This window comes from Seriola lalandi, unplaced genomic scaffold (assembly GCF_002814215.2).
Source record: "Seriola lalandi dorsalis isolate HSWRI2012SDOR001 ecotype SW California unplaced genomic scaffold, Sedor1 jcf7180002054933, whole genome shotgun sequence".
Taxonomy (NCBI): Eukaryota; Metazoa; Chordata; class Actinopteri; order Carangiformes; family Carangidae; genus Seriola; species Seriola lalandi.
In genome coordinates, this window is record NW_019525485.1 from 4,553,053 (window position 1) to 4,564,067 (window position 11,015).

Sequence of the window (11,015 nt, forward strand, 5' to 3'; positions counted from 1 at the left end):
GCCAAATGATATTTTTGCTAAATAGCAAGAGTTTTGCCGATTAATTGCAATGAATAATATAAAAAATTGAATAAAGCATGTTTGTTTTGTGATCCCGATATAATGAGAGCGCCATTACCTTTTGTGATGGGTGGCCGCCAGCTTCCGGTGTGATGGACATGTGAGCGCAAGGAGTGAAGAGCCGGAGTTGGAGCGGTGTGCCGGCCGGTGCCGGTCCTGGTCCTGGTCTCCTGGTGGCAGGACATCTGCATTCAAAGAAGACACAGGCACATGTAGTGACAGACAGACTCTGTGGGCTGAGATGTGGGAGGGCGGGTACTCTGCCTGACATTTGAGCCGGCTGTGATGTGATCTGGTAGCGTTTGTGATTTGATGTTGAAGTTCCAAGTGGTCAGCATGCAGAGAAGAGAGCGAGCAGAGTCCATATGCAGCACACTTCCTTCCATGTTGTGAAAATACAGAGAAGAAAAAAGCAGACAAAGCGGCGACGGCTTGAATTTAAGACATACGAAAGCTTGTAGAGAGACTTTTCCTCTGAAGATGAATGAGAATGTATAAAAGTTTAGAATAAAATGAAATGAGTGGTGTGAATTTTGTCCTGTCCCCGTTTGAGTCAAAGTGTAAGTCCTGTACATTCCGATTGTAATTGTAATCTGATATTTTGTCATTGGTAATTTTTTAGAAAGAAGTGTTATTTTTATTGCCTTTGGCTGTATAATTTTTTTAATTTGAGCTGCATGGGTGAAATATACAGATAAGAGTGAAGCGACATGACTGATGTTCTGTTCCGAGTGAGAAAGATTGAAGAGCTGCCACATGAAATAGGAGTTAATGTTCCCACACATGTAAAGTGGACTCATGCACAAGCAAAGATACACAGTGTTTTCTGCATAGTCTTATCAGAGCATGTGTGGTGAACTGGCCTTGCTAAGTTAGCTAAGTGTGAGTAATTTGGTTATTTAGAATTTGAGAGTTGTGATTTTCTTTGACATGACTTGGAAGTTAATGGAAGAGCAACACAGAGGCATTTGATGTTAGTTATTTTGATAGTTGTTTAGAGATATTGAACTGAAGTTACCGGAATGTTTGTAGCATGTGGTCCCGTCCGTGCTGCCTCCGAGCCGAGGTGAAAGGTCAGACTGTCAAACAGGAAGTGGATGAATCCAATTGGATGAATCCAATTGGATTTATACAAGGGCGATCCCGGATTGTACTAAGCGGGGTAGAGAACAGAGGGGTGTTTGGCTGCTGCCCAAAACAGCAGTTGCACAGATTGTATGTTGAAATCTCAGCCAATCATATGAATCATATGGCCAACAATGAGAGGATAGACTGAAAAACTTTGAAAAGATAATTTCATTGTCTCTGGCCTAGTAGCTCAAGACTGACGCAGCTCATTTTCGGCCTATATCATAAAACGTGTCCGTTTATTTATATGTAAATTCGCAGAGTGACGCCAAACAAAACGCTAGTCGTTTTTAACAAAGACAAAGTCGCTGAGGATCAGTAACGTCTCCAGATCAACTCCGAACAACGGAATGAAAGACTTGACAAATGCTCCGGTGGAGGCTTATACTTCAAGATCGCTGATTCGCTCATTTCGCTGTCAATCAAAAAGGGACTCAGCCTCAGACAGATCATCCAATCATCATGCAGAAGCCGAGCGTCCGGGCCAGCCCACTGCCCCCATAGACCCCCAGAGACGCTGAGCGTCCGATGGGCGGGACAAAGCCCAGCATTTATCCAATGACCGTCTAGTTTGGCTGCAGTGGAACAACCCACTCTCTGCTTCCCCATTGAAGTCAGGAGACGCTCGGCGTCTACACTGTGTAAAGCTCTGTGGCGCTGCGGGGATGAATGAGAAGAAGTCGTGGCGGTTACCTGTGATAAGTAGCTGATTCTGAACAAAAGATGGACGTGTTCTAGCGCATATTTAGTCAATGAAATGTTCACACAACAGAACATATTTGACCACTTATTTTGTTGACATTTTAGGGGAAGCTGAGCTTCCCTTGCAGTCTTACAATTCTAGATCACTTTGGGGAGTTCAATCAACTTTCTATCACGCCTTTCTTTTGGCGACAATTTCATTACAGCTGTGAAATACATGTAGGAGTCCACACATAAATAAATACAGACACGGGTACAGTCACACCACAGTAAAACAGCTGATTACACGGAGTCACTTCAATAATAACATTGCTCAATTCTAACAAGCATGTTGAAAACATTCAAAACCCACGCGTCATCTCTACCTGGGGAATGATGGACAAGGCCGACCTCTGACGTCAGGACGCCGTCTATGTGGATCTTTTCTTTTCAGATACCTAACCCATTGAGCCACCAAGCCAGTCACAATGAAAATGTCTTAAACAAACCTTTTCACTCATTGGTCCTGAAAAGTAGTAAGATCAAACAAAATTTGAACTTGCAACATTTAATTCTCCAGGGTAGCCCTCTAGCGCCTTAAGCCACTTGGTTAGAGGGAAAGAAAGCATCTTTCTCAACAACACTTGTCGGTCAGTCATAATTCCAGAGTTACTGAATCAACAAATTCAGAATCCTTAGACAAAGACTCACACCTTGAAGTACAATTATAGTATTCGTAAATTTGTAAATGTCATAGTATACTATTGGGTTATTTAAAGTTAAAATTAGACACCCTATAAGTTTTGTAATCATAATGCATAATGAATAGTGCATTTACTATCAATACTTGTTTACTTGTTTAAGTCTATAGAATCAGCAACATTGGTACACATTCTTTACTAGTTGTAATGCTACAGTTGTACCATTATCTCTCACACACAGTTAGGCCTTATTTTGGTGATCCTCAGATACTACTATTATCATTATCATTACTATGCTTACTATTATTTGGGTTCAAATTTTGGGTCTTTTAGACGTTCATGTTTTGTTTAAGCTTTATTTCAGTAACTTTATTTTTACCTTTTAATAAATGTAATCGGCGTTGAAATACAGTCACTGAATTGTTGTTTTAAATGTATATATAATAATCTAGTTTTATATATATATATATAACAAAGAAAAACAAGAAGTTAACTGACGTAAAACGGCAAAGAAGGGGTTAACTTACGTCACCATGACGTGGATTGTATACAAGGATGTGGATCGCGAAACAGCTAGCTACGGTAGCTAACCCGCACAGCGTTGGTTTTCGTCTTTTATAAGGAAAATTAGCGGTATTTTGGGAGTACAACTGACTCAAACTTTATACAACAACGTGTAAAAGTCTCCACTAATAACGCTTACGTAGTGAACGGTGAAGCGAGCACGTGCAGGTTGTTAGCGAAGCTCCAGCCGAGAAGCAAACATGTGTACCGGTTATTCCACTCCTGTTTACTCTCACGCTGGACGAGGACGCTTCCGGGATGTTTACGAGCCTGCGGAGGACTCTTTCCTTTTGATAGACGCTCTGGAGATTGATGCACAGCGGCTGCAGCTGATGAGGTCAGATTTAGCTCAACTGCTGCCCCCCACCCCGCCCCGCCCAACCCAAACTATCACACATTCCCTTTAGCTGACCTGAGTCTTAAAATATTGGTGTTTCTCATTGCTGTTTCTAGCCCTTGTGTGTGTTTGGAGGTTGGCAGTGGCTCTGGAGTGGTGTCTGCATTCCTGGCATCAGTGGTTGGACCTTCAGCTTTATACATGTCAGCATCATGTCCATCTAATAAAAATGGATTTACTTGTAAAAGTATGGGAGAAAATGCAATCAACATATTCTAATCTTGTTTCTCTTGCAGCTGCACTGATGTGAATCCTGCAGCAGCACAGTGCACAGAAAAGACAGCTTCCTGTAACAATGTTTCACTGCAGCCTGTCATCACAGACCTGGTGAGACTTGTGCATCCACATGCTTCATGTGCATCCACATGCTTCATGTGCATCCACATGCTTCATGTGCATCCACATGCTTCATGTGCAAGGATTTTAAGTGAAACTTGCAGAAAAATGCATATTTAAATGATATTTCTCTTTCCGTCCTTTAGGTGGAGTGTCTTCTTTCTCGACTGAGTGGAAAAGTAGATGTCCTCCTGTTCAACCCTCCCTACGTAGTGACACCATCGGAAGAGGTGGTTCAGCTAGGTTCAGGAAGTTATCTAAAAGGTGTGGAGCATTTTAATAATGAGCGCTTTCCTTTCAGGTTGGCAGCAGAGGTATCGAGGCTGCCTGGGCTGGTGGGAAGCGAGGACGAGAGGTGACGGACAGATTTCTGCCCTTGGTACCGCAGTTGCTGTCCCCTAAAGGCTTGTTCTACCTCATTACCGTTGCTGAGAATGACCCAGGTAGGTTTTGATGTCTTTTAAAATCATTTTCAAGTGCAAGAACCAACAATAAACTCAACCATTTTCTCTTTCTCACTAGATGAAATCATCAATTTACTGGGAAAACATGGCTTAAAGGGAGAGTCATGTTTGTCTACAAGAGCTGGAAATGAGAGACTGTCTGTCCTGCGTTTCCACAGGAGCCAAACATGAACTGCCACCAATAAATCATGTGAAAGGATTACCGGCAGCTTGAACTGACAAAGAAGTGACTGGACATATTTTGAGGCGACTCGACTCACCTCTTGGGATCCAGAGGCTTGGATTCTACCTGGACAAATGTTCACAGTTGAGAAAAGCTGCACGCATAATACATTTTTGGACTGTGTGCGAGGCGCCTCCAATGTACACATGCTGACCCCTCTCTGTAATACTGAAGCAGAAATACCACAAAATTCTCCTCACATTCACCTGGACATTTTTACTAATGAGAATTAATGATACAAACAACATACTCCATCCAGACAAGTCCGACCACCGTGCATTTTTTTTTTTCTAATTTAGAAGTTAATTCCAGTGCAGACAATATTCTATCCTTTTTCTAAGGGTACAATTGGAATGTAATTTTTATTTCAAGTATGATGCTTCTTTACACTAGAGGTTGATATGCTACTATTTCATCTATTTTCAGCATCGCATGAAGGAAAAGAAAAAACTCAACTGGACCTAACAATCTGAAAAGACACTTAGTGTAGTAGAATAGTAAAAAGTTAGTGTAACCTTAGCTGATGTATTTAAAAACAGTAAACTTGTTTTCTATTCATCAGTCTGCCTTGTTAGTGTCTCTTTTGTGTTATAAAACCAGTTTTATGTAACAGAAGTAAACTGAGCACAGTCGAGTGGGATTTATGTTGACTTCCACGTGATGTGTCCGTCCTCTCCGAGCCCGACGGCCCCGCCGGCCACCAGCTCCAGAGCGGCGGGGAAGGCTCGGTGCTCGGCCTCTCTGATTCTGTCCGACAGACTCTCCTCTGTGTCGCCGCTCAGCACGGGGACCGCCTCCTGCGCGATGATGGCTCCTGCGTCCACCTCTTCCTAAAACACAAGTGAACAAAACAGTGTTCAGTTTAAGCAACTCAGGTATTTGCCTCTTAGTTTGACATCCGGTATTTCCGCAGTATGTCATACTTACTGCTACAAAGTGGACCGTGCAGCCAGCGACCCTCACGCCGGCCTGCAGGGCCTGCTTCTGGGCATTCACACCCTTGAACGAAGGCAGCAGGGATGGATGGATGTTCAGTAGCTTTCCTGTAATAGAAACAAACAGTGACCGACCGATGTTCTGACTCAGTGAAAATGTAAGTAAAACAGTTGTCTGAACAGCATTTTCATACCGTTCCATTTCTTGACAAAAGTTCCCGTGAGGATCCTCATGAATCCAGCCAGACACACCAGCTCCACCCCAAACTCTTCAAGCACGCGATCGATGGTGCCGTCGAACTCGGCTCGGCTCCCGTACAGTTTGTGGTCCACCACCTAGTTGGGTTAACAGAATGTAGTGTTTCGTGAGTCAGCCTTATCCTTAAGGATCCCAATGTTTATTTCCTTCAATTAAATGCTGAAAAAATGGCTGGACTACTGTAACTTCGTTTTTATTTTTTAGTAGTGGCGTTATCGTGTGAATTATTATTATTACCCGAGTCTGGATTCCAGCCAGTGATGCTCTCTTCAGGCCCTGAACTCCAGGCCTGTTGGAGATGACCACCGCAATCTCTGCAGCGCTGGACGGACGCTTGACCTGCTCTATCAGGGCCTGAAGGTTGGTGCCTGGGACACGAGGAAATTGTTAGACACATGAGGAAAACGTAGGGAGTCTTGTGATCCACTTTTAAAGGAAATGTTTGATATACACCGACTCGCTGTACATGTCACAAAATGCTGAATTATTCCTTTAAAAAAGGTAGTCTGGGACTTGTAAGAAACTCTATTTTCTCATCTCAAGTTTATCAAAAACACACCTGTGCCAGAGATGAGAACAGCTACTTTTGTCTTCTTGCATGGTGTGCTGATGTCGCCATGGCAACCATTGTTTTGCTCAATCCCCAACTCTCCGCCGGAGGCTGTTCCTGCATTCAGCAGGCTGTGTTTCAGGTTACGGACCACCACTGGTTCTGCCCCTGCATAAAAAAAACAATAAATATTTTACTATAATTCTAAGATCTCTAACTCTCTAATGCAGCATCTGAAAGTATGCTGTAGGAGTGTTTCAGTGTCTCACCCGGCTGCTTGTGGGCCAGTGAACCCACAATCCAGGCCTCTTCGTGGGCTTGAAGCTGGCGCAGGACCCTCTGAGCATCCGGGGGGGCGACCACCAGCACTGCCCCCAGGCCACAGTTGAACGTGCGGGCCATCTCCTCCTCGCTCAGACCCCCCTCTTTGTGGAGCCAGGAAAACACCGGAGGGACGCTCCATCGAGATGCATCTGAGTAATGCGTAGAAACCGAGCGTAAATATTAATGACAGAGCGGTGGCCTTTAATAACGAGTGACCTCTACATTTTCTGGACAGGGAAAGACTCCCAGGACGACTAGACTACATTCAAAATAAGTGGAAGGGAAATGTGTGAATATAATAAGAAGGTTGTTTATGTTTGACAACATTTGTACTGACTAGTGCGCACAAAGGTCATACAGCTATAAATATGCTTATACAGGAAATTGTCTTGATTCCTATTTTTCACCGCACACTAGGAAACCATAGATAAAATAAGCTTCTAAAATGCAAATGCAGCTTCATCCAGAGGCAAACCACCTTTCCAGTTTGTTGACGTCAACATTCTTATACGCTTATGTTGCGTACGAAGATCAAGTGTACTTGTGCTTTCATCTCACCCAAATCGACTGCCAGTTCCTGGGGCAGCACCCGAGGGATGTTCTCCAAAAGTCCACCCCCTGTGATGTGAGCGTAGGCTTTGACAGCACCGCTGCGTAGGATTGGCAGCAGCAGGCGACTGTAAATCTTTGTTGGTGTGAGCAAAACCTCCCCTGCAGGCAGAATTTCAGGCAAATGGTGAGAATTAAGTGTTAAAGTTGGGCTATAATATTTAAAAAATATTTTAACAAAGACTTGCAAAACCTCATACACCCTCTGTGACTCACCGACAGTATGTCCCCGTTTGCCAAAGGGAGCTGGGGAGGTGTAGCTGAGGCGGGCCTTCTCCAGGACTTTGCGGACCAGGCTGAAACCGTTGCTGTGCACTCCAGAGGAGGCCACTCCGATCAGCAGGTCCCCCTCGGCGATGTCCCTCAGCCTGGGCAGCAGGGCTCCGCGCTCCGCTGCTCCGACGCAGAACCCGGCCAGGTCGTACTCACCCGGAGCGTAGACGCCCGGCATCTCTGCCGTCTCGCCTCCTGGACACGGACAAAGACACAGACGGGGGCTTGAAATACAGTAAGTCACGAAGGAGGGAAGTCGAGATACAGCACAAAATTTAAGACACTGAATCCACAGCTTTTGATCTAAGTTATTGGAAATATATTTTGGATTTGGAACTCTTATCATAACCAGCACCACATCTGTCCTCTCACCCAGCAGCGCACAGCCCGCCGTCTCGCAGGCCTTCGCGATGCCGCCGACCACGGAGGCTGCCACATCCACGTCCAGGCTGCTGCAGGAGAAGTAGTCAAGGAAGAAGAGAGGCTCGGCGCCCTGAGCGAGCACATCGTTCACACACATGGCCACCAGGTCCTGACCCAGGCCGCCGTGCTGCCCGCACGCCTGAGCGATCTGATTTTTGCATTTTTAAATCAAAAGGAAAAAAGCTTCAGAGCCAAAATCAAATAAGACAAAGTAAACTGCCGAATATTAAAGCTGCACGTGAAAAGACTTGTAACAATTACAAACAAACAGATATTTTGCTGGAGATTTGAAATATACAAGTTTTGGCACCTTGACGAATTAAAAGTGCAAGATTTTAAACTCTCCACACTCACTAGCAATGAGCTGAATCTGCTCCCGAGTGTCCTTGAAATAATCCTGGATCTTTCACACTTTAAATGAATTTGTATTTCTGTTCAGGGGTTTTAAGAAGCCAGAGTCTAAGCCTTTGAATCTGTCTACAGACAAGCTCTCCTGCTGCTCGTTTACTTCTGAGCCAAATGTGGATCCAATTCTGAAAACAGTTATTTCTTCGCCCATCTGGAAATTACCAAAGCCATTTTTGACTGAGTGGAGGATTTAGCACTTTTAGGTTCTCATTTGTTCCAGGACTTTGTAATTACACAGAGTCACATATTGAACAGTGACAACAAATGACGGTTAAGTTTGCAAAAAAAAACAAACAAAAAAAAAAACAACAACTCTTCAATCAAAAAAGCAAATGTAAAAATTCAAGCCCCACCTTCAGCTTAGTCCCCACTCCGTCTGTCCCAGATACCAGGATGGGGTCTACAAACCCTGCTGCCTTCAGGTCAAAAAGCCCAGCGAAGCCCCCCAGGTCTGCATTACACCCTGATGGGAAAAAAGAAACCAATTACAGACACGGTTACTGCTTCATCCACTTTTTCTGATGTTTGTATTACTGCAACAAACGAGACCTAATCAAAATCACTGCAATTACAACTACAATAGCCCCCCAAAAAAACACAGCTATTTGTTTCCTAATGAGAAAACGGTTTCAGCCTGCTGCTTAAAACAAGAAAACAATGTCTGTGTCTGACAGGTCACACAGCTGTTAAAACTGAGGAAGTAGTGCTAACGCTGTTTTCCCTCACTGCTATTTTTGTTTGACACCAGCACTGAAAGTTACAAGCATCTAATCATTGTTTAGATGCACAAAAAGAAGGTGTTTTCATGCAATTTTTGTAGATGAAATTGAAATTACCAGCGCGAGAAGTCGCCTTGGCCAGAGGCTTGATCATCTCCACCAGCTTGTTACCGGCGGCGATGTCCACTCCGCTCTCCTTATAGGTGAGACCTCTGTCAGAGACACAAGTGGTATCATGTCTGTCTGCAGCTGGAACTGCATTAAGTCTTGTGGAAGAACATTGAGTCTTAAAATCAGAAGGGAATTTGTGATTGATTGTGGATTAGAAGAGGATGTTACATACAGGTACATCCACAGTGAAGTTTATTATTCATAAACACACGACGTACAGTTTGGAAATGAACTAGAAAAAAACTACAAACTCAATAAAGCAAAGAAAAAACGAAAACAAAAAAGGGAATGTTTTAGTGTTTTGGTTTGTGTGTTTTTTAGCTTGTAGCACACTCACACACACCTGTGTTGGTTCAGGTGAGCGATGGCCCGGTGCCCGATGTCATGGCGGTACACGGCGCCCGGGAAGCCAATGGCGGCCACGCCCTGATTGGCCGCCTGCAAGGCCATCTCCAGGGACGAACTGACCGCGGTGACCGTCAGGACCCGCCCGCCGCTGGAGACCACGCCTCCTTCCTTCAGGGCTGTGCCAGCGTGGAAAACCTGCAGCCCCGTCACCTGAACCTTGGACAAACCTGAAGCAAGAACAGCGAGTGAGTCTGATGGTTTCAAGTTCTGGATAACAGCAAGATATCAAAGAGTGATAGTGTGCGTTTCCCACAGATGTTTCTTCCCCTCTTTCTCCATGTTTGAGCTCATCACAGGCTGGTCTTTGGCTCTGCCGTGTCATACATACCTGTGATCTCTACTCCTTTCTCGTAGGAGCCGGGGTAACCGGCGCTGGCCATGACCACTGTGACTGCAGAGCTGTTCTGGTGCCACACGGGGGCGTTAGCGGCCAGTTTGCCATTCATGGTGTTCAAGATCACTTCATACAGGTCGCTCTTCAGCAGGGGCAGCAGCACCTGAGAGAGAGAGAGAGAGAGAGAGAGAGAGAGAGAGACAGTAGAGAGCAAAATATAATGTTAATTTCCCATTGAGACGATCCGGTGACAGATAAAAGGCGACGAAACTCACCTGACACTCTGGGTCTCCGAAGCGACAGTTGAACTCGAGCACTTTTGGCCCCTGCTTGGTCAACATCAGCCCTGCGTACAGCACACCTGGAAAAGCACAGAGGAATGAATGAGATGGAGACTATGACTCATTCGGCTGAAACCAACGACAGATGCAGGGGAGTTACAACAACAGATGAAGAGCACTTGCCCACGTAAGGCGCTCCCTCCTCCCTCATCCCGTCCACCGTCTTCTGAAGGACCGTCTCTCTGATCTGCTGCAGCAGCTCCTGACTGACCTGCAGTGGCATGGAGCTCATTATCAAAACAGAGAACCAAGCTGAGACGCGGAGGAGGGGAATATGTCCCCTTTTTTTTGACTCCTGGTGACAAAGCACGATGCTGCTCTCTGTTAAATGTCACCACAGTACCTGAGGGGTGGGGCAGTAGGCCCCCATGCCGCCGGTGTTTGGCCCTTGGTCACCGTCCTGCAGCCGCTTGTGATCCTGCGCCGGAGGCATCGGAGACACAGAGGACCCGTCGCTGAAACACAGACACTACAGGGCGAGGAGGAGAACGATTAACACCCTTCCGGTTTTCCCTCCATCCGTACGTCAAGAGTGAGTTGGTGCAGACATGTTGCGAGTTTCAGTGTAACCGTTTCACTCACAGACACTTCCTCTCCCTCTAGAAGCTCCTCGACCACCACCGTCTCCCCCGCGGCTCCAAACGCTCTGTCCTGTAAGAGTCAGCCATTTACACACACACACACACACACACACACACACACACACA

At 45.4% G+C, this 11,015-nt stretch overlaps 2 protein-coding genes and 1 long non-coding RNA gene across 5 annotated transcripts in view; 1 reads left to right on the forward strand and 2 right to left on the reverse strand.

The window, feature by feature from the left end:
- Window positions 1-107: 107 nt before the first annotated feature.
- LOC147817605 (uncharacterized) lies at window positions 108-2,273 on the reverse strand. The gene is made up of 3 exons (XR_015436231.1): window positions 1,079-2,273; window positions 330-439; window positions 108-245 (listed from the first exon to the last, which is right to left on the reverse strand). It is a non-coding gene; the product is annotated as an uncharacterized LOC147817605 (long non-coding RNA).
- Window positions 2,274-3,101: 828 nt separating this feature from the next.
- hemk2 (HemK methyltransferase 2, ETF1 glutamine and histone H4 lysine) lies at window positions 3,102-5,115 on the forward strand. 2 transcript variants are annotated; one of them, XM_023393351.2, is made up of 6 exons: window positions 3,102-3,471; window positions 3,588-3,674; window positions 3,768-3,858; window positions 4,014-4,097; window positions 4,169-4,310; window positions 4,390-5,115. In XM_023393351.2, the coding sequence occupies exons 1-6, from the start codon at window positions 3,335-3,337 to the stop codon at window positions 4,500-4,502; spliced, it is 654 nt and encodes a 217-aa protein (XP_023249119.1). In that variant the 5' UTR covers window positions 3,102-3,334; the 3' UTR covers window positions 4,503-5,115. The 2 variants fall into 2 exon arrangements, with proteins under 2 accessions (XP_023249119.1, XP_023249120.1); XM_023393352.2 differs by lacking the exon at window positions 3,588-3,674.
- Window positions 4,745-11,015, reverse strand: part of gart (phosphoribosylglycinamide formyltransferase) — a 10,460-nt gene continuing 4,189 nt past the window's right edge. For both annotated transcript variants that reach the window (XM_023393329.2, XM_023393328.2), the window contains 17 exons: window positions 10,891-10,959; window positions 10,652-10,777; window positions 10,432-10,519; window positions 10,243-10,328; window positions 9,962-10,130; window positions 9,569-9,800; window positions 9,172-9,266; window positions 8,689-8,798; window positions 7,877-8,075; window positions 7,448-7,699; window positions 7,181-7,333; window positions 6,568-6,771; window positions 6,308-6,466; window positions 5,986-6,116; window positions 5,684-5,825; window positions 5,482-5,597; window positions 4,745-5,384 (listed from right to left, as the gene is read on the reverse strand). In XM_023393329.2, coding sequence (XP_023249097.1) covers window positions 5,196-5,384; window positions 5,482-5,597; window positions 5,684-5,825; window positions 5,986-6,116; window positions 6,308-6,466; window positions 6,568-6,771; window positions 7,181-7,333; window positions 7,448-7,699; window positions 7,877-8,075; window positions 8,689-8,798; window positions 9,172-9,266; window positions 9,569-9,800; window positions 9,962-10,130; window positions 10,243-10,328; window positions 10,432-10,519; window positions 10,652-10,777; window positions 10,891-10,959 — 2,520 coding nt within the window. In that variant the 3' untranslated portion in view covers window positions 4,745-5,195. The remainder of the gene's footprint in view (window positions 5,385-5,481; window positions 5,598-5,683; window positions 5,826-5,985; window positions 6,117-6,307; window positions 6,467-6,567; window positions 6,772-7,180; window positions 7,334-7,447; window positions 7,700-7,876; window positions 8,076-8,688; window positions 8,799-9,171; window positions 9,267-9,568; window positions 9,801-9,961; window positions 10,131-10,242; window positions 10,329-10,431; window positions 10,520-10,651; window positions 10,778-10,890; window positions 10,960-11,015) is intronic.